A 23,230-nucleotide genomic window follows, 5' to 3' on the forward strand; every position below is an offset into this window, starting at 1 on the left:
ATTTCTTTGTTTTCTTCTTCCTGGCTTCATGTGGGTTGCTTGAACATTTCTTAGAATTTGACTTTAATGTTTTTTTCATTTATAATGTTTTTGTGTGTGTCTCTTTTCATAGCTATTTTATTGGATGCTCTAGGCGTTACATTTTATATACATATCACTGTCTGCTGGGTCAACATTTCACCAGTTTTTGTGAAGTGTAGAAACCTTACTTCTTATCTCTCTTTACTGTTGTCATTTATCATATGATTGTCTTAAATATTTCTTCTGCATTTATTTAGAACAATTTCAGACAGTGTTATAATTTTTGCTTCAACTCCAAATGTAATTTTGAAAACTCAACTGGGGTAGGAAAGCCTATTATATTTACCTATACCTGTCCATTTTTATCTTTCCTTCCCACAGATCATGAGGTTCTGTTAATTTTCTTTTCAGTCTATTTTCTGTTTGTTTTTTATACTGGTTAATTTCTGCTATTTTATCTTCAAGTTCACTGATTCTTTTCTCTGTCTCATTCTGCTGTTTAACCCATTTATTGAGTTTTTAATTTTCATTATTTCTTACTTTTAAAATTTCCATTTTTAATAAATCTATTCCTTTCCAAGATGCTTTGTTTTTTCATTTGTCTCATGTGCATTTGTAATTGCTTATTGAAGTATGTTTATAATGGCTGCTTTAGAATCTTTGTCACATCATTCTAACATCTGTGTCATCTCAACATTGTCATCTATTAATTGTCTTTTTTCATTCAAGTTGAGATTTTTCCTGGTTCTTAGTATAACAAGTGATTTTAGATGGCAACCTGTACATTTTAGGTATTATGATATGAGACTGGATCTTATTTAAATATGTTTTAGGGGGCTTTGTCTGACACTGCTCTGAGAGGAGAAGTGGAGGAGAATGAGGAGCTTGTTTTGCCAGGTGGAGGTAGAAGTTCAGATCCCCATTTGACCTCCATTGATACCTGAGTGCAGGAAGAACTCCTTGTTACTGCTGGGCAGACATGAGCTCCAGCTTCCTGTGAGGCCTCCGCTGACATCAGCCTGACTGAGAGAACCAGGGGTGCCTTGTTACTGCGCCCCACGTGACTTACACTGACAACACTGGCAGAAGATGGGAGGGTAGAGGGTGGTCTCAGTATCCCGGTGTAGTGTGAAAGTCCTGACTCTCTGCTGAGCCGGCTCTGACTCTACACCAGACAGGTGGGAAGAGATGTTTAGTTACTAATGTCAGGTCAGGTGGAAGTCCAGGCTTCCCTGCCAGATGGTCTCCATCATGATATGTGTGTGGGGTGGGCAAGGGGGCTCATTACAAGCCTATGGAGATGAAAGTCCTAACACTCTATCCCACCTTCTCTCATACCACCCTAACTGGGCCCCACTGCAACCTGATGAGGGCGAAAGTCTGGGCTCCCCACTTGCCCTTTGCTGAAGTGTGGTGATGTCACAATTTTTCTGTGATACTTCCTTAGAGTAGGGAAGTTATTTTCTGAAAGTTTTCTGTCACACTAGGCTGCCCCTTCCCTGGTCCTTTGGTTGGAGAGAGTAAGCTTTTGTAGGGGCTTTTGTTGTTTATACCCATTGCTGTTTCCATGTTGCCAGGTTCTTTAGTTCCAAGTCTCAGATATATGATGCAAAAAGAAAACCCAGGAACTCACTGCTGTGTTGTTCTTTTGTCCTAAGATCTCTAGGTCCTAGCTGGTCTGCCTGCCTTCTCTCTACCTTTCAGCATCTTTTTTTTTTTTTTTTACTTTTTTTCTTGAACTCTTTTTTTTGGGGAAGATTGGCACCTGAGCTAACAACTGTTGCCAGTCTTCTTTTTTCTTCTTCTTCTTCTTCTCTCCCCAAAGTCCCCCAATACACAGTATATTCTAGTTTTGAGTGCCTCTGGTTGTGCTATGTGGGACACTGCCCAAACATGGCCTGATGAGCGCTGCCATGTCCGTGCCCAGGATCCGAACCAGCGAAACCCTGGGCCGCCGAAGCAGAATGCGCAAACTTAACCATTCGGCCATGGGGCCAGCCCCTCAGCATCTTCTTATGTTTAGTCTATATATAATGTCAGGCACTTTAGTTGTACTTAATAGGAAAAATAGGGAAAAATGTGTCTATTTTTCTTCCCAGAAGTGGAAGTCTTAATTTTCCCTAATGTTAAACAGCTCTACCTGTTTTAAAGAATGAGCATTAAAGAGTCTTCTCAAATCAGATGTCTGAGAGGAACTAAGAGAATTTTGTCTATTATATTGCCAGACTCCTTTTCTACTTAAATATGAGGAATTTCAGTGACTGTGGTCCATTTGATAGCAAAGGTAGAAGTTCCTTTAGCATTTCATGTCATGTTCTTTGAAAGATCAGAGCTGTTGAAATGTCTGAAGGTTTTATTTGTAAATAACATTTATTTCAATGTCTGGGCAATTCTTTGAGCCTGTTGATAGTATTTGTTCACTCCCTGCATTTTTCCCTGAGGGGTCCTAAGGCCATCATCTACCAGACTAGGAGGACCTGAGGGAGCAAAGCCCAGGTGCTTCTTCCATTCACCTTTCTCCTGACATAGGCCTTTCACTGGAAAAGTAAAATCAGGTCCATTAACAGTCACTCTTGAGCCTACGAGGGCAGCTGTCACTTAGTGGGCTGGCTTGGGTTTATCTGTACGGAGCAGGCAAGTCTTTTGCTCTTTGTATTCCTGATTTAGCAAGAAGACGAGGGGAATCCAACATTGCAAATAAACTGTTGTGTTTCTTTTCCTTTTCCAGGCAAAAGCTTATTATACCAAATGGAAGTTTCCCTGTTATTCTGAATACTTATTTTTGTCAGAAAGTTGTTGCCAAAGAAGATTCAAAAACAACACATGAAATGCACTGTTGGGACGTACCCCTTCCAAGAAGAAACATCACTTTAGCCCAGATGTTTAGATTTAAGAGTCCAACAAATAATTCACCTGAAAACCAGGTAAATTCTCATTGGCTTGGAAGTTTTATGCTTTGTAATAATGTTGGATTTGAAAGGGCTTTGGTATAAGTGAAGATGTTTACCGTTGGTTCCCCTGCAAATATATGTGCTAAAGCATCTTGTTATTATTGTTATGCCTGAAGAAATTATTGTTCAGTTCAGTATTTAGTTGTAGTCTTTTTACAGACTTTCATCTTTCTAATGATGTATTTTTAATCTTGATTCTTATTTATTGTTTTCATTTTTTTCTGTTCTCATCTTCTAAATATCTAAGAATCTTGTTTAAGCCCTCTTTTATTTATTAAAAATTCATGTTTTTCTTTTTAATAATATCTGTATCCCTTGGGATAAAAAGAGAGAGCTGCATAAACTTTAGATTATACACTGGAGATTGTTTTTTGGAATTTTATTGGCGCTGAGCCATGACCATCTGCCAGAAAGAATTTCAGGAACCACTGAAGTTCACTCATAGTGGGCACTAAGGGCACTCCTGGGACCACTCCCAGCTTTAAGTGTCTGTAACTCCAAGTGCGCCTGCCTCAGAGTCACCAAGTTACCTGAATCGGCACTGAACAGAATGCTGAGATTGACAGATAGCGGGAGGGGAAAGAAGATAGATAGACACGTAGACAAACTTTCATCCTGATTCGTATGTATGTAATCAAGCAGAATCTCCCTTTGACTATCAAAAAGAAGTGTCTGGAGGGGAGTATACAGAAACAAGGACTCTGTAATCAGTTTCATTGTAGCATTTAAAATATGGCTTAATGTGCATTATTGCTTTAAGATATAGTTTTAAACAGCTATGTGATATTAAATTCATGAGATATGTTTTCGTCTCACAACAATGATAGTAAAGTTGCAGTATAGCATAGTGGTTAAGAATTTGGACTTTGGAACCAGCTGCCCTGGTTCAAATCCTGCCTTGCCTACTTTCTGCTGGGTGTCCTGGGCAAGATATTTAACTTCCTCTGTGTCTCAATATTATTATCTGTAAAATGATGATAATGCTATAATCTACCTCCTTGGGTTCTTGTGAGGTTAAATACGTTTGTTATGTAAGCACAATGTGTAAAGAAAAGTGCCTGGAATGTAGGAAGCACTCTAGAAGTGTTGTCTTATTATGATACTTAATGTTATTGTAAAGGGTTATTGGGAGACTACATGAGCATGTAAAGTGCCTAGCCTAGTAGACTGCACATAACAAGCGCTTAAACCCTAGTCATCCTTTTATTTTGCTTTTTAGTTTGTCCTGTTGGGCTTGTTACCTAATAAAAGGAAAAAACGTTTTGACTACCATGAGGTATTTTAACAGCAGGACTTTTTATATGTTTTCACAGACCCAAGATGATCTGTGCTTCAGTTGGTAGGAAACACTCTTTGCTGTTTCCATATTCTTATTGCTCACCTTGCCCTCCCCAGCAGCATTAGTTACTTGGCAGACATAGAGGCCCACACCATAAGTTTGTTTTTTATCTTCATCATTCCTTTAGTGTTCTGCAGTTACATTAGAAGATTACCTAAGAATTTCATTATTTGATATGTAGCATGCCATTATGAGTCAAACTGAAATTATTCCCTTTGTGTGTCTTGGCCAGGTTATGTGTAGTGGTCTCACCGCCATGGGGACACACTGGACCCACGGGCACAAAGAAGCAAAACAGCACTACCCAGCTCAGGCTCCCCTGAGGGATTCTCTCCTGGATGCAGTAGAAAACCAAGGAGCCACCACATTGTCAGGAGGCGGAGTCCGAGTGGTGGTGCAGAGAGTGTACTCTCTTCCCTGCAGGTGTCAGCAGGGAGGTGGCTCAGCTGCTTCCCCAGGCTCAGACCCACCTAAAGTTCGGTGAGTACAAGACACAGGCAAGGGTGCCTACGGCCCCTTAGAGAAAGTAGCGGTTCTTCCCAGAGCAATATCATGGCTGCATTCACCATATACATGGGTTGTTTTGGTTTTTTCTTGCATCAAAATTTGGGACACATGGTGTGACAAAAGATTTTGTCTGGTTGCTTATATAAACAGTTCTAAAAAAAATTTAATTTGATTCATTTACTTTTACTTTTAATGGTTCATGTTATTAAAAGTATACAACATAAATAATATTGGTATTGCTCTAAAAAAGCCAAGACATGATTGCATAAGTAAAAAGCCCACTACAAGATCTATCAAGTTTTATATGTCTTACAAATCTGAGTAAGTAATGACAGTTAGTAAATTGGTGGCTTTCAGAGAAGGCTGTTTCAGGCTACATCAGCGCTGCATAATGGAACTTTCTGCAGTGATGTAAATGTTGTACTTATCCTGTATTATCTAGTTAGCTAGCCACTGACATATGATTACTGAGCACTTTAACTATGGCTAGTGGTACTGAGGAACTAAATTTTAAATTGTATTTAATTTTAATTAACTTTATTTTAAGTAGCCCATTGTGGCTAGTGTCTGTCCTGGTAGACAGTGCAGCTAAGATGCTGCATGAGCAAGGGCCAGACCATGATTCAGAGTACTTTGCTCATATGAACTGTAAGTGTGACATCTTTTCTGCTCAGATTTAAGCTCTTCCTCATTTTCTTTTTTTTGATAGCTGTAGACACATCATTGACTGAAGAGTTTATTTATGTCAGAGCCTTGGCATCACCTTTTCAGGTTATCTTTCTTTCTATGTTAAATTGCCCTCAAAGCAGTAAGACAGATTTATAACAGAATGGAAATTAAAAGTATAGATGCCAGTTCATCAAATAATCATTTTTTCCATCTACTCTTAATAAGAAAACACATATTGGAGACACAATAATTAACAACCATCGTATTCTTATGATACCTTCTGATGCCATTCAGAAGGAGTGATAGGAAACACTTCTTGGTTAAATATGAATCCTCTTTAAGTGGATGGCAGTTTATTTCAAAGTACTATGAATTTCACAAAGTCTCCTTTAGGTATAGAGTTAGAGAATATTTCTTTTGGAATTATAGAAAAAAATTATTTTGTTTGGAATATGTATGTTTGTGAAATCCATTATATTAGTTTTAAGGGTTTTAATATGACTTCTAGCTGTAGACCAGTTTTATGCTCTTCAACTTAAATCTGTGATAAATCTAAACAGAATTGTAAGAGATGATTAGACATAGGTTTTAGACATTGGTTTTGTTTTAATTTGCTTTTTTCATGGTATGCATCCAGGGTTAGTCTTTGGAGAAGGGAATACTGAGTAAGCTAGGCACTGAGGATCGTGGTAAAACTTCCCCAGCCAGGCGTACAGGCCATGCACTTGGAGGAGATGGGGACAGCAGGAACTGAGACACCAGGATGAGAAGGCAAGACAAAACTAACAGTGAGGTTGCTTCCTGATGAGTAATCACAAACAGTATGCACCCTGAAGACTGTTCTTCAGCTCCTTCAATGGTGGGTGTTTTACTCATTAAGCAAAGAGAAGAAACTGGAAGCTAAAGCCTGGTGAATTACTGCCAGTGATGGGCATTGTGAATGCTTTGGATTTGTACCTTAGAATATACACTGGGACATATCAAATGAGACTGTGCTTGTGGTAGATTGAAAGGTCAGACATAAACCTCAAAAGCAAGAAAACAACATTTCGTTATTCAGATGTAATGAATATACATCGTGTAGGTTGTGTTTCTTGTATCACACATGAGATTGTGCAACGCTGAGACTAGAGGATATTAGTCCCACTACACAGATGAGGAAACTGAGCCTTGAAGAGGTTCTTATTTGCTGATAGTTATACAGGTAGACAAAAAGAAAAACCTAATCAGAAAATGACAGGATTGTAGAGAGTATTGGAGCTGAAAGAAAGGGGAGAAAATTAAGTTAGAACCAAGCTGCATTTAGATTAAGGCTGACTCGGGTCAAGTCCTCCTGGAGCAGCGGGAGAAGTGAAAGTGACCAGATCTGGGAGAATTGATTGGACTGTGTAGGAAAATGAACTTTTGGACAAAGAGCCATAGCATTTGGCCTTGGGTTTGAGGACAAGCCTTCTGAGATGTCTTTTGTGTACCAAAAGGTCTTATTGTATAACTGATCATTATTTTCTAGATTCATTTGCTCTAAAAATGATCAGGCTTTCCAGTTTACAAATCAACTTAATATAAAAGTAAAAGTATATTTCACTCTCCAGTAATTCTTTGCTAATGTGTATATAAAGAAAAACATATTAAAGTATCTGCCTTGGAGAATCATTTAGCAATATGGTTTTGTTTGTTTGTTTTTAAAGATTTTATTTTTCCTTTTTCTCCCAAAGCCCCCTGGTACATACTTGTGTATTTTTTTAGTCATGGGTCCTTCTAGTTGTGGCATGTGGGACGCTGCCTCAGCATGGCCTGATGCGGTGCCATGTCCACACCCAGGATTCGAACCAGTGAAACCCTAGGCCGCCGAAGCAGAGAGCACAAACTTAACCACTCCGCCACAGGGCCAGCCCAAGCAATATGTTTTTAATGTTGACTTTTTTATATATACACATGTACCATGTATATTGGAGAAAACATTACTAGAAGACTTAGGGATATAGCTTGGAAGATTCCTTTCTTTTCTACTTGCAATTTCTACCTCTAACTTCCTGACTGTAGATAACCTTGGGTGACCCCTTGTGTATCTCATCTGAGTTAATCTTGTCCAGGGGCATGAGTGCGGCAGACACAGAAGGGAAATTGCATGGTGACCCCTTACCCCTGAAGGTGGCTCCAAGTCTGCTCACTTACCATAATCTACCTCACCCCCAAAGCCCTTACTGTCAGTGAACTGAAAGAAAATTGTGATCACTGTGTTTTTTCTATAAAGTGTCTGAAATGATCATGTCAGAAGAAATTAACGCCTGTGAAAAAAGACACAACATTTTCTTATGGTAGACCTTTTGCCAGAATAATTCTCCCTTTGCTGCCCAACCCAGGTCAGATGATTCCTGATAAAACACTGTGATGAGTTTTATATCTGACTTTACTTATCACCTTGATCATAGGTGTCAGTCTCAATCTGTTCCCAGTTCTCTAGCAGTGTCACTTTTCTTAGATCAGTAACAGTTTATCTTCTGATGGCAGAGAGTCCAATTTTTGCCAGCTTTGAAATTAAAGGAAATTTATTTGAAGACAGCCAGTCCTGAAGAGGGTCAGATAGATTTGGTCAAAAGGCTCATGTCCTCTTAACTGTGAAACATTATCAAAAATATACTTTAGATTTCGGAAATATAATATGTAAGAGTCTCCTGTCCATTGTTCTTCTAGATGACTTCCTTTAACATAGGTATTAAAAAAAACATTTCTGTGATGTTTCTCACGGTGTTGTAGGTCAGAGTAACCGACGTAAACTTAAGTTTTATAAATCACTAAAATCAAAGGTAACAAAACTCAATCTAGAAGACACTCCCTAACCATTAAGCTTGGCAGTCTGTTCAGAGCTCAAACACACCTTTACCTAGATCCGCTGCATATTGAATGAATTAAATAAATGCATGACTAATAAAACCATAGGCTCTTTTTAGTAGAAAGGGAGCATTGGTCTTAGAGATAATATATAGTAGAGAGAACTGGGGCAAAGAAAAGGTAAATGAATTCCTTAGTGACTCACTCCCAGTCTAGGGTGATGGCCATTAAACATTGCCTTTCTTTCTCACTTTCTGAAACATTCGCTTTCTTTCTTCTTCAGATATTTGACTTAGGGACAAATAATGTAATTTTATCCCTTAGAGATACATGTTCTTTCTTGCCTGTCATTGCAGAAATATTTATAATGAGAGAGTTAGTCATCTGTGAGGGCATTTAATTCATTGAACTTGTTCAAGGGTCATGTGTTTAGATAAAAAAGCTAGGACAGAAACTTCCAGTTAAACAGTTTAATAGTTATCCTGCATTATTGTTTTATGGAAATTTATTGAGCTGAATTTAAGGGGAAAAAAGCACATTTTCCTTTCTCTATACCTTGATTCTGTCTTGTACTTTTATCCTCTCTTTTCATCTTATGACCTTTCCTTTAGTCTCTTGTCTTGTATTTCATCCTCATTTTCACTAGGAAAATTTTTTTTTAAATCCACCGTTGTCCTGGGTCAGGTTCTGGGTCTGCAGTGGTTAAAAAACCAGACATTATCCTTGTACTCATGGAGCATGGTCTGTTGGGGGAGTCCCACACAAAACAATTAAAAATAAATACATTTATGATTATAAGTTGTGATAAGTGCTCTGATAAGAAAAAGTAGGACACTATAAAAGAGACCAATAGAAAAGGGACAGAATTTAGAGGATTCAAGGATGACTATTCTAAGGCATACTGTTTAATCTGACACTTGAAAGACAAGTGGATATTAGTCAGGTAAAAAGCAGGTGATAGAGAATTGCACGCAGAGGAGAGAATAGCTTGGAAAGCTCCTAGACAGGAAGGAGAAGCCAGGATGCAGAGCCAGCAGGAGAGCCCCAAGAGGCAGGCCGGCCACAGCCTCATGCGCCACGTGCAGGAACTACAGTGTTAGCCATAGCTGCCCACTGACCCAAATAAGGTTTACTTGTTTGAAAGACAACTTTAGCCGTCGGATGGAAAATTGTTTGGGAAGATGGGGCACATGGAACAGGGCCCCACGGAGGCAGAGAGACCCAGGAAGAGGCTACTGCAGTAGTTCGAGTCAGTCCAGGTTCCTGAGTCTCATCTGGCACTGGTGGGAAATGGAAAAAAGGGTTTATGTTCTAAATTTGTGTGATGACTTGGTAAGGGATTGTGTGTATGAAGGGAGTAAAGTAGAAGAAAATACTCAGAATGGTCCTCAGTTTGATTGCTTGGTGGAATGATGGTCCATTTACTGAGATGAGAAAAACTAGAATGAGAACAAGTTTGGAGGGAAGCTTAAGAACTAAGTTTGGGGACTGTTTAGTTTGAGATTCCTACGAGACATCCAAGAAGAGATGTCAGATGAGAAAGTTGGATAAACAAATCTCACATTCAGAGAAGGATTTTAGGTTGGAGATAAATATTTGGGGGGTTTCAGCCTACAACTAGTCAAAATGTATATACTGCACTCATTTTATTTGCTAATTTGAATAGGTTATATTTGTCTGTGGTGCTAAACTCCACAGGCACTAGACGGCATGCAGTGAAAAGCAGATTCCCCCAGCCTTCCTCGTCACAGGCACCGTCTCCTCTTCCTCCTCCCTGTATCCACTTCCAGAGGTGTTCTGTCACTGCTAGTAACTATCTAAACCCAAGGCAATGGATGAGATCACATTAGGGAAACAGTACATATAAAGAAAAGAAGAAATGCTAGCATAGAGATCTGAGGTCCTCTAGCATTGGAGAACAGGTAGAAGAGGGGCCCGGGAGAGGAGACTGAAGAGGAAGGCCTAGTAATATAAGAGGAAAACCCAACTGCGTTGAGCACTCAGGATGGGGGATTTTCCATGTGTGAAAGTGCACAGCTAACTATGGTGCTGTAAAGAGGCCTAATAAAATAGGGACTGAAAATGTGTGCAGTGGATTACCAAGGAGTTCCTGGGTAACTTTATGAACAGGAGGTGCAGGGGAGTGGTGAGGGTGGAAGCTAGCTTGCAGGGAATTGAAGAATGAGTGGGAGGTGGGAAGGAGGGAAAGGTCTAGATAGCAAATGTTTTGTTGATGCATATGGGAATGAGAATGTCCAACATTAAACAGAACAACAGAACTTCAGTGAGGGCATTCTGTCTCTTGTTTCCAATAGAGGTACTATTTTTCTTTTAAAAATGCATTGAGGTAGAGGCAAGCTGTTAATGGAAAGAGCAGAAGGTCTGGAATGGGACTGGTCTGGGTTCAAATGCTGACTCTGCCACTTAGCAGGGAGACTTGGGACAAATTATGTTTCTGTATTTATGAAATTCGAATTATAATACTTCCCATAATACAGGTTCATGATGAGGATTAAATGAGATTTTGTTGTGAAGTGTTTAGCGTGGTTTCCCATATAATAAGCACTCAATAGAGGTTGGCTTACTAGCTCTTTAAAAGCAAGTGCAAATACTTAAAAATTGTAGAATACTGATAAATAACATTGTTACAATAATAGAAACCCAAAATAAGGAAAGAAAAAAACATCACCTTGCAAATCAGCATTCTGTGTTTGTACTGAATCTAGTGTCTGGTTGCAGAGGAGGCTTGATTGAAGTTGGTTTTTACTTCTATGCTTTTGTCCACCCTCGCCCTCACCCCACTCATCAACATAGGGTTGATACTCATTTACTTTAGAAAGCAAAGATTTATGTAAATTCATATGTGAAATGTGACCACTGTCTTCTAAATGATGGAGGTATACAAGTTCCCCTGTAATAAACACGTTGCAAAAAACTGCTCTAATGCTGGGTCCAGTATTGGATGGTGCTGGTAATTATGGCTAGTGTATTTTTTGTTTTTGTCTAGAGCAGTAAAGACATCCCAGACTTCTGATGGTGAAAATGGCCCAGTATTAAAGGAGAATGAGAAATGTGGACTGGTAGAGAGTGGAGGTGATAATTAGAGGCCTTTGTGACGATTAGCCTTTGTGTGTTTAGACAGTAGAGAAAGACTCTTGGATCCAGCTTGCTAGATTCCTCGTGAAAAGAAGATCGTCAGCTGTGACACATTGATTCCCAGTCAGGTTTCCCTGGGTGTGTACAGCTCTTCTCCCTGTTTGTGAACTTTCACTGTTCTTCCTATTAAATGGTTGGATGATATGCTAGAGTCACTTCTTCTTTTCTGTGCATTGAGATGGAGTGGCATGGCATTCTTTCTCCAGAATAGTGATGTGTATGTGTCAATGGTGAAACAGTCCAAAGGAAAGACTACACCTCCTCATCAACAGCACACAGGGCTGCTTCCCTGCTCTTCTTTTATGTACCACTACACACTGCCAGAGTCTGAGGAAGGATTTTATTGATAACCTACTTAGCATCACATTGTCCATGAGGTTGTTATTGTTTCTCATCTTTATTTCTGAAGTTTCTTTTTTTTAATGTTGTGGAAAAGTTGGAATTACTCTTTTTCAATGATTTGAGTATTTTTATTGTGATGCAAAAGATACTATAAGAGCAGAGCATCATTTTTTAAGGTATCCTCATATATGATGTCATAGCCCATTCTTTGGGGTTTTCTTACCTGTACTCTCTCAATAAATTCAACCCATCTCCTAATCATTTGTTCTGTATTCGTGAGTCTTAAATTAAACCCTTTAATCTCAGTTGCCCAAGTCTTAACTTTTACTTATTTCCCCTCTAAAACAGCTCTTGATGGTCCTTATGAGATCCCAAGGTCATTTGGCCCTATTTACTTCTCAGTCTTGTCTTACCACCTGTAATTCTGCTAATTGACATCCAGATCTCTTCTATTCTTTGCCATTCCTCCTGTTCATTCTGACTTATTGTGAAGGGTGACATAGTATCATAGCCCATGGAATTACAGATCTAGTACTTATTGCTCTTTAATGAATACACAGAGAAATCTAGAAATTGGAATTTAACTGAAGACAAGCTAAGAGAATCTTATTTCTACTCCCCCCCTTTTTCAAAGAGCTCTATTGATATATAATTCACATGCCATAAATTCACCCATTTAAAGCATACAATTCAACAGTTATTATATGTACAGAGTTGTACAATCATAACCATAATCTAATAGTAGAACATTTTTGTAACAAAAAGAAACCCCATACCAATTGATTGCTAACCCCTCCTCTGCCCCTCAGCCCGTGGCAACCACTAATCTACGTGCTGTCTCTATGGATTACTTATTTGGGACGTTTTTTATAAATGGAACCATACAATATATGGCTTCTTTCACTTAGCATAATATTTTCAAGGTTCATCCATGGTGTGACGTATATCAGTATTTCACTGCTTTTTGTAGCCAAATAATATTTCATTGTATGGATATACCATATTTAGTTTATCTTTTTATCGGTTGATAAACATCTAGGTTGTTTCTACTTTTGACTAATATGAATAGTGCTGCTCTGAGCATCTGTGTATAAGTTTTTTTGTGGATGTATGTTTTTAATTCACTTGAGTATATATCCAGGAGAGGAGATGCTAGGTCATACAGTAACTCTATGTTTAATTCTTTGAGGAATTAAACTGTTTTCCAAAGAAACTGCACCATTTTACATTCCCACCAGCAGTGTGTAAGAACTCCAGCTTCTCCATATCTTCATCAGCACTTGTGATCTTCTGTCTTTGATTATAGCCATCCAAGTGGGTATGACGTGATAGTTTATTGTGGCTTTGATTTTCATTTCCCTAAGTATTAATGATGTTGAGCATCTTTTCATGTGTTTCTTGGTCATTTGTATACTTCTTTGGAGAAATGCCTGTTTAAGTCCTTTACCTATCTTCTTAACTGGGTTATTTATCTTTCTGTTGTTGTTGTTGAGTTGCAAGAGTTCTTTATTTATTCCAGATACATGTCTCTTATCATATGTATAATTTGCAAATATTTTCTCCCATTCTGTAGGAGTTTTTTTTCACTTTTTTGATAGTGTCCTCTGAAACACAAAAGTTTATAATTTTGATGATGTCCAGTTTATCTTTTTTGTTTTGTTTTGGGGGGGGTCACTTGTGCTTTTGGTGTTTTGGTGTCATAGCTAAGAAACTGTTGCCTAATCCAAGGTTGTAAAGGCTTATTCCTATATTTTCTTCTAAGAGTTTTATAGTTTTTACTCTTACATTTAGGTCTAGGGATCCATTTGAGTTAATTTGTGTGTCTGTGTGTGTGTGTGTGAGGCAGGGATCCAACTTAATTTTTTTGCTTGTGGATATCCCGTTGTCCCAGGACCATTTGCTAGAAAGACTATTCTTTCTCTATGGAATTTTCTTGCACCGTTGAAAATAAGTTGACCGTAAATATAAGTGTTTATTTCTGCATTCTCACTTCTCTTCCATTGATCTATATGCCTGTCTTTATACCAGTACTACAATGATCTTAATTACTGTAATTTTATAGTATGTTTAAAAATCAGGGAGTGGAAGTCCTCTAACTTTTTCAAGATTGTGTTGGGAATTCTGAGTCTCTTTTATTCACATACGAATTTTAGAATCACCTTGTCAATTTTGCAGTAATCCAACTGGGTTTTTGACAGAGATTGTGTTGCATCTGTAGATCAGTGTGGAGAGAATTGCCATTTAAGCCTTATTTAGTCTTCGGATCCAGAAACATAGGATGTCTTTTCATTTAATTAGACCTTTAATTTCTTTCAGCAGTGCTTTATAGTTTTCAGTCTACAGGTCTTGCACTTCCTTTGTTAAATTTACACCTAAGTATTTTCTTTTTTTTATGCTATCATAAATGGACTTGTTTCCTATAATTCATTTCTGATCATTTATTGCTAATGTATAAATATACAAGTGATTTTTGTATATTAACCTATTTTCCGAAGTCTTCTTGAACTTGCTTATTACCTCTAATAGTTTTTTAGTGGATTCTTTGGGATTTTCCTTATATAAAATCATGTAATCTTTGAATAAAGATTGTTTTACTTCTTTATTTTCCCAGTCTGGATGCGTTTTATTTCTTTTCTTTTTTTAATTACCATGGGAAATTCTTTTAATTATCTTAAGGCAGAAAAAAGAAATAGTTATTTGATGCTGTGTAGCTCACATCTAACTGCACAGTAGCTTATCACATAACTCATTTTCCTCAGTCTCCTTCCATTCTCCTCTCTTGAAGTCCTATCCATCCTTCACTTCCCAGTATTAGGCCCTTGTCCTGTGAAATCGCTCCTGATTTCCCCCATGGAATTAGTTTCTTCTTCAGTATGGTAGAATGAAAAAATCATAAATTTTGGAAGCAGACAAGCCTGGGTTTCAGTTTGAGCCTTGCCACCGATTAGCTATATTTTCTTGGTTAAAGATTGATACGTACATACGTACATAATCATAACCGTTTTCATTTTCACAACAACCCCATGAAGTTAGTACCATTACTATTTGCCTCATATGGTCGTTTTGAGGATTAAATGAGATAACATTTATAAAATACCTAACATCAAGTAGATACTCTTAACACTATTTGCTTTATAACTATTATAGTTATTTGTATTATAGTTAGTTATAGATATGTCAGTCTTACCATAAAGTTGTAAACTCCTTGTGGGTAAAGATTATGTGTTGTAGTAGTAGTAGCATCTTCTGCTAATACTGTGCCTACTATGTATGTCCCTAAATATATTTCCGTTAAATACATCTCCTTTTTTTGGCATTTATGATAATTTGCACTATAGTATGTCTTCGTATGAGTCTCATTTTTGCTCTTCTAGATGGCAGAAAATGAATCCATTTTTCTACTCTTTATCTCTTTTGTTAAGCTTTTATCATTTCATTTTTCTAATGTCAGGTTACAATAGCTTATTGAAATTTTAAATGTTTTAGAGTAGAATCAGAGCTGTAGATAATTTTAAAACAGTATGTTCATGTTCTTTAAACACTTTACAATACCAATCCATATCATTTGATCCTTCTTCACATTTATAGATAACATACCTTGATTATGTATCCTTAATGAGCTTATTGATAATATGAAATAGGAATGAAAGTTCCCATGTTCTTTTTTATATATTAAATCAGTGATAGAATTGAAGGAAAAAATTCAAAAGTAATAACAACCTAGTGATGTGAGTACAGACAATTATGAAAATGAAATTTTCATAACAGAGTGAAGACAGCCAGAGTAATTTTCCAGATTCACAGCCAGACATGGTATGTGCATCCATAGTTCTAAGTTTGTATCTTAACCTGGCCCTGGTGATTTTCTAGCACCTGTTATCCATCAAGTTCAAGAATGATTTCAAGGTGACTCTATGTAAAAGGCATGGAATTTTCTGCCTGTTCCTGACCTCCTTTTCCTGGAAACTTTTATTCCTAAAAGAGGCTGGAGACCTCTCATGATCTGCACCCCCACCCTCCTGTGCCTGTAGCTGAGATCCAGAGCAGTACTGTGGTCACACTAGAACTTCCCTATGAGCCATAATGCAGCTCTGGAATGTGCTTTTCTGAGATGACAGAACAGAGAAGAGCCATGGGAGACAGAGCACATAGCCTGGCAGAGTCTGTGGGGGCAGCCAAATGTAAGCACACAGCACCATGTGCCTCTGTAACCAAAGAAGCACAGATGGGGTGAGATCAAGTGTGAGACCCAACTTGACTCCTGCTCTAGTTGGGCTGCTACACCTTGCTGCCCCCTTTCCTCCCTGTTTGCCTTTGTCAATTGACCTCTTCTGCCCTGTCTCCCAGCTGCTGCTAGACCCAGAGCACTTAGGGCAGCCAGCTGGCAGTCTTGGTAGGCTCACCCTCGTTGTGCTGATTTCTTGGCTCTACAGTTCTAATTAGCATAAGCCAACTCAGCCCTGTGTTTCACAGAAAACTGGAGCAAACAGAACCTCCAAAGCAGTTCTTTGGAAGAGTGTCCTTCTTCACAAGAGAGACTGTGATATATGAACAGGTACCTTTGTTTCTTCCAGACTAGTTGGCCTGGCAATGACATTATAATGTTCTGAACCTTCATATTTATGTGCACAGATACAAAAAGAGAGTGACAGATACAAGGGCATCTAGACAGGTGCTTGTTTATATAGTGACATAATGACCAGATATTATATATATATACACACAATTGGTACTTTTCAGTGCTGTCAAAACAAGCCTGTGCATATATATATATATATATATATAGTTTAAATTTCACTTCTCCCATTTAACCCTCTCAGCTCGAGGACTGTGACTCATCTGGTTTTGGTACAGGACCATGAATGTAGTAGACATACTTAACAAGTATGTGTAGATAGGTAAGAGTAGTGGCTGAGGGAATAGCTGACGAGGAGGTGTGAGGATATGTATTCCTCTTCTTTTCTCAGGACTAACCAGTCCATAGAGATGTCCTACACATGTTGTCATTTCTCTAAGCAGACTGACAAGGAGACTATGAGGTAGGAATTGCCAGGAATACTCTGCTTTAGGAAAGAAGTGAAGTCTAATCAGCACCAATCTCACAAAAGATGAGGTGCTTGGACTCAAAGCCCGTGCAGAGTGTTGAGTCCATGTGAATGAGCAGGGAAGAGGTCCAAGAGGAGGGACACTCAGGGGTGGCAAGGGAGAAGTAAAAGCAGCTCTTGAGTGAGGATGTTTATAAAGAAAGAAAAGAATCCAGTTGATTATGACGTGAGGGTTTTAAAGCATTTGTTACAATTAATGTGGACCTAAGAGGGTCAAGAAGTAGTTAGGCAGCCACAGGTAGAAGACGAAAGGATGAAAACATAACATTTAACATTAAATGAAACTTAATTACCTGAGCGGGAAGGAACCTATGATTTGAATTTAACAAAAAAGAAGAATGGAGTCATCCAGGGGAAGCTATGAGGAGAGGTTTTCCAGGACTTCAATGGCTCTACTGCACAGCTGCACGTGAGGTCCTCAGCTGTGTGTACAAGCCTACCATTTTGTTTCTCTTAAGCGCAGGACTATCCTTCCTCCCTGTGGTGTGAAAACTGAATGCAGGTGTTGGAAGCTCTGTGGAGGAAACAAGAAGAGAGGACAAGACTGTATTTGTATGTTTGGAATTGGGAAGAAGAAGAATGAAATGAATGTCAAAATCTCCTGGATGTCTTACCACTTAAATAGGCTTTTGGAAAACTTGTAGATAGCTTATTCAGCTCTGTACCTCAAGTCTTTTACATAGTTAAGTTATAATAGAACAGTGGCTATTCAAGAAAACCACAGACATTGAATGAGGGGAAACCAAAGGTCTGAGGGCCTGTCTTTCCATGAACTACAGAAAAGTGGAAAACTGCAATGACAGCCAGGATACTAGTAAATCTTATGTTTAAAAGTTTTGAATGTAATTCCAATTTTATTCTGCTCATTAATGCATCATCTTCTCTGAATAAAAGAGTAGGATGAGTTTTCCTAAAATGATATAATTTATACAAGGATTACTACGTATGTGCCAGCAAATGTCATTCATCATGGTAGACTATCTGGCAATTTATTTACCTTTATGTTTAAATTGAATTTCTTCCAGGTGCTTCCTAAGGAAGAGTACCTGGTATCTGTCTTTTGGGTGAGTGGAAAGTGGGAGAGAATGCAACCTGAGGAGCTGAGGTGCAGCAATGAAACCCCATCCCTGAGGGCTCTTTGACTTTCTGACCCTGTGGTAGCTGTAGCTTGTCTGTTTCCTCTTCTTGGAGAGAGATGCTATGGGACAGGCTCCCTGAATACCTGTTAGGACATGCAAATTTTGTGTGTGTACACATTACCTTTTCTTTTTAAAAATTTTTTTAATTGAGGTGAAATTCACATAACATAAAATTAATCATTTTAAAGTGTACAATTTAGTGGTATTTAGTACATTCACAGCATTGTGCAACTACCACTTTTATTTATTTCCAACACATTTTCATCATGCTAAAGGAAACCCTCTACCCATCAAGCAGTCCCTCCCTGTAAACCCCCTCTCTCAGCCCCTGTTAACCACTAAACTGCTTTCTGTTTCTATGTATTTACCTATTCTGGATATTTCATATAAATAGAATCATGCAATATGTGGCCTTTTGTATCTGATGTCTTTCACTTAGCATTATGTATTCAGGGTCATCCATGTTGTAGCATGTATCAGTACTTCATTCCTTTTTATGGCTGAATAATGTTCTATTGTATAGATATATCACATTTTCTTTATCCATTCATTAGCTAATGGATATTTAGATTGTTTCCACTTTGGCTATTATGGATGATGCTGCTATTAATGTCTGTCTAGAAGTTTTTCTGTGGACCTGTGTTTTCATTTCTCTTGGGTATATCCCAAGCAGTAGAATTGCTGGGTCATATGGTAATTCTATATTTAACTTTTTGAGGAACCATCAGAATATTTTTTACAGCAGATGCACCATTTTATATTCCCACCAACTATGCATGAGGGCTCCAGTTTCTCCACATCCTTGCCAACAATTGTTGTTTTCTTTCTTTTTTTAAAGAACAACTATCCTAATGGGTATGAAGAGATATTTTTACTTCTTCCTCTCCGACTTACTTGTCATTTATTTCTTTTTCTTACATAATTGCTCTGGGTAAAATTTCCAGTACAATGTTGAATAAAAGTAACAAAAGCAGGCCATCTTTGTCTTGTTCCTGATCTTAGTGGGGGAAATTTTCAGTCTTTCACTGTTGAGTATGCTGTTAGTTAGGTTTTTCATAAATGCCATATATCAGGTTGAAGAAGTTCCCTTCTTTTTCTAGTTTCTTGAGTGTTTTTATCATGAACTGGTGTTGGATTTTGTCAAATGCTAATTCTGCATCTGGTGATATGATCATGTGATTTTTCTCTTTTAGTCTGTTGACGTAGTGGATTACATTAATTGATTTTCAAATATTGAGCCAGCCTTGCATAACCGAGATAAATCATGGTGTATAATTCCTTTTATACATTGTTGGATTTGATTTGCTAATATTTTGTTGAAGATTTTTGCTTCTATGTTGAAGAGACAGATTGGTTTGTAGTTGTCCTTTCTTGTAATATCTTTGTCTGGTTTTGGTGTTAGGGTAATACTGGCCTCATAGAATAGGATAGGAAGTATTCCCTCTGCTTCTATCCTCTGAAAGAGATTGTCGAGAATTGATATAATTTCTTCCTTAAATATCTAGTCACGTTCACCAAGGAACCCATCTGAGCCTGGTATTTTCTGTTTTGGAAGATTATTAATTATTGATTCAATTTCTTTAGTATATGCCTATTCAGATCATCTGTTTCTTTTTGTGTGAGTTTTAGCAGATTGTGTCTTTTAAGAAATTAGTCCATTTCATCTAGGTTATCATATTTCTGATAACCTCTTTCATTTCTAATATTAGTTAATTTGTGTCCTCTTTCTTTTCTTCTTAGTTAACCTGGTTAGAGGCTTATAGATTTTATTGATCTTTTCAAAGGACCAGCTTTTGGTTTCACTGATTTTCTCTATTGATTTTCTTTTTTCAATTTCATTGATTTTTACTCCAATCTTTATTATTTCTTTTCTTCTGTTTACTTTGGATTTAGTTTACTCTTCTTTTTCTAGTTTCCTAAGGTAGAAATTTAGATTATTGATTTTAGGTTATTCTTCTTTTCTAAGATAGCATTTAGTAGTATAAATTTGCCTCTAAGCACTGTTTCACTACATCTCTCGTATTTTGTGTTTCCATTTTCATTTATTTAAAAATATTTTTTCATTTGTCTTGAGATTTATTCTATGACCCAGAAGTTTGTTCTCTAATCTCCATATATTTGGGGATTTTCCAGTTATCTTTCTTTACTGAATTCTAGTTTAATTCCACTGAGAGCAAACATTGTATAGTTTCTGTTCTTTTAAATTTGTTAAGATGTGCTTTATGGCCCAGACTGTGGTCTGTCTTGGTGAATGTTCCATGTGAGCTTGAGAAGAATGTGTGTCCTGCTGTTTTTGGATGAAGTAGTCTATAGATGTCAATTATATCCAATTGATTGATAGTGTAGTTGAGTTCAGCTATGTCCTTGCTGATTTTCTTCCAGCTGAATCTGTCCATTTCTGGAAGACAGGTTGTTGAAGACTCCAGCTCTGATAGTGGCTTCAGCTATTTCTTCCTGTAGTTCTATCAATTTTTCTCTCATGTAGTTTGATGTTCTGTTGTTAGGCACATACACATTAAGAATTGTTATGTCTTCTTGGAGAATTGACTTCTTTATCATTCTTTATAGAAGATATAGAAGGATATCTATATCCTGCTTTATAGAAGGACATTACATAATGTCCTGATAACTTTCCTTACTTTGAAGTCTGCTCTGTTTGAAATTAAAATAGCTCCTTCTGCTTTCTTTATCATGGTATTGTATGGTATTATGTTATCATAATACCATAACCATATTATTATGTTAGCATGGTATATTTTTCTCCATATATTTACTTTTCATTGATATGTGTCTTTATATTTAAAGTGGATTTCTTGTAGACAACATATAGTTGGGTCATCTTTTTTGATCCACTCTGACACTCTCTATCCTTTAATTGGTGCATTTAGACCATCGACGTTCAAAGTCATTAATAATAGTTGGATTCATATCTACCATACTCATTACTATCTACTTGTCACCCTTGTTCTTTGTTCCATTTTTGTCCTCCACTCTTTCTAAAATAAAAGTTTTTATTTTACTTCCATTTATTCCTTCTTAAATGCTCTTCCTTTCTTTATGTAAATCTGAGTTTCTGACCTGCATTATTTTGTTTCTCTCTAAAGAACTTCTTTTACTCTTTCTTCCAAGGCAGGCCTACTGGCAACAAATTCCTTCAATTTTTGTTTGTCTGAGAAGGTCTTTATTTCTCCTTTGTTTTTGAAGGATAATTTCACAGAGTACAGAATTCTAGGTTGGTGGGTTTTTTCTGTCAAAACTTTAAATATTTCACTCTATTCTCTTCTTGCTTGCATGGTTTCTGAGGAGAAGTCAGATATAATTCTTAGCTTTGTTCCTCTATAAGTAAAGTGGTTTTTTTCGGGGTTTTTTTCCTGACGTTTTTCAGGATTTTTTCTTTATCTTTCCTCTTCTGTAATTTGAAAATGATATGTCTGGGTATATTTTTTTTGGCATTTATTCCATTTGGTATTCTCTGAGCTTACTGTATCTGTGATTTGGTGTCTGATGTTAATGCAAGTATGAATGCCTCAGCTAAATGTAGAGGTGGAGATGATGACAGGAATCCCTGGTGGGATGGCACACAGGCCGGTGGAAGTATAGGATAAGTCCTGGGGAGGGGTGGTGATGACATATGAATTAGCATCTGTACTGCAGATTAATGTCTCAGGCACCGAGTATCAGCCCTGCATGTCCAAGGCAAAAACTCTTTCATCCAGCGGAATAGCTCATTGGATAACACTTTCATCCTATTCAAGAATATGAAAAAACGCCAGGGCAACTCCCTAAACTTTCAGTTGAAGTTGCAAGTAACTTCATACATTAAAAAACTGGGTTAGGCCAAACCCATGATATTATGAAATAATCTAGGCACTCTGTTCGTTTTATTCTTGGCCGTGTTCATTTAGCCACATCTAGCACATGTTGGAGTAGAGAAACAATTGTCGGTGCCAGGACACCCAGGTTTTTTATGCCACCAGGCAGTGTGGTCTGAGGCAGGCCAAGGATCCTCTGAGCCTCAGATGATCTATCTGTGAGATGAAAAGATGAGAGAAAATCACCATAGTCTCTTCTAGCACTAACTGAAAGTCTGGACTTTTTTTAGCTGTGTAAATAGTTAAAATAGTGATCATTTCTTTGTTGGAAGATTGCTTCTTCTTGGAAATTATCACTTAATAAAGTACTATTTACGTTTAGTTAAGAATTTAGAATATATGACAAGGCATTAGTTTATCTCAGATTTAATGATACATTTTCATAACAAAAACTCAAAGTGTGTGTTTGTTTAAGAAATTGCTCAAAGTACTCTAGCTCTGCTTTTGAAAATTTTCTCTGCCCCCTATTTGTTATAGAATTAAGTCCAAGATCTTCCGGAAAATTGGCTTTGTGCACTAACAGATCATGTGATTCTTGCCCTCCCCTACCTCAGTGCTCAGCGAGTCCCTGCACACACTGTTCAGTAAACAACTTCAGAGAACCGGGCCTGGCCGGTTCATTCACAGAGAGCACTTGGAAAGGGCTGTCTTTGTGCAGCCTTGACGTACTGACTGAAGTGGAATGGAGAGTTAACCTTTGTGTTTTTATTAGTTCTTTTTATAGCATTGAACCAGCTGTAGCTGGTTAACATTAGCCTGGGCCGCCTATTAGTGTACAGGTCTCTTACGCAGGATAAAGGGCTTCTGGTGGAAACAGATTTTGTTACTCATGATACCACTGACTGTGTTTACACGAGCTCAGTCTGTCATGGGATGTGATTTAGAATGGCTTCGTTAAAATACAGGAACTCCCTGGGTGCTATTCAGATTCATCCTTGACAACAAACAAGGGACTCAAAAATATAGATACCTTTTCCTATTAAAGTAGCCAGCCTTCACAGATCATGCTTCCCAAGATGACACTTTTAAAGAGAGCTGGGATGTTTTCCAACCAGTGTTTTAAAAATCAGATGGAGAAAGTTGTTTTTCCTCTAGCTAGCCACAGCAAGAAATCATCATCTTACAGGGGGTAGAGAATAAGTTACCCAACCGTTTCTGGATAAGTTAAACAGAACTGTCCATATTGCTGCAGATTTTCATGGGTTGAACTCTGATTGCAGGCAAAATTTAACTTTTTAGAAATCATTAATGGCTAGATAGAAATGAATGTACTGTGTGTGTATATATATATATTCAT

The 23,230-nt window shown here is 37.7% G+C and overlaps 1 protein-coding gene across 9 annotated transcripts in view; it reads left to right on the forward strand.

Moving 5' to 3' along the window:
- Positions 1–23,230, forward strand: part of SPIDR (scaffold protein involved in DNA repair) — a 466,088-nt gene that overhangs the window by 328,542 nt on the left and 114,316 nt on the right. For all 9 annotated transcript variants that reach the window (XM_046641898.1, XM_046641893.1, XM_046641895.1 and 6 more), the window contains 2 exons: positions 2,750–2,945; positions 4,544–4,791. In XM_046641898.1, the coding sequence (XP_046497854.1) occupies positions 2,750–2,945; positions 4,544–4,791 (444 nt within the window). The remainder of the gene's footprint in view (positions 1–2,749; positions 2,946–4,543; positions 4,792–23,230) is intronic.

Source organism: Equus quagga, chromosome 16, assembly GCF_021613505.1.
Source record: "Equus quagga isolate Etosha38 chromosome 16, UCLA_HA_Equagga_1.0, whole genome shotgun sequence".
Lineage (NCBI taxonomy): Eukaryota > Metazoa > Chordata > Mammalia > Perissodactyla > Equidae > Equus > Equus quagga.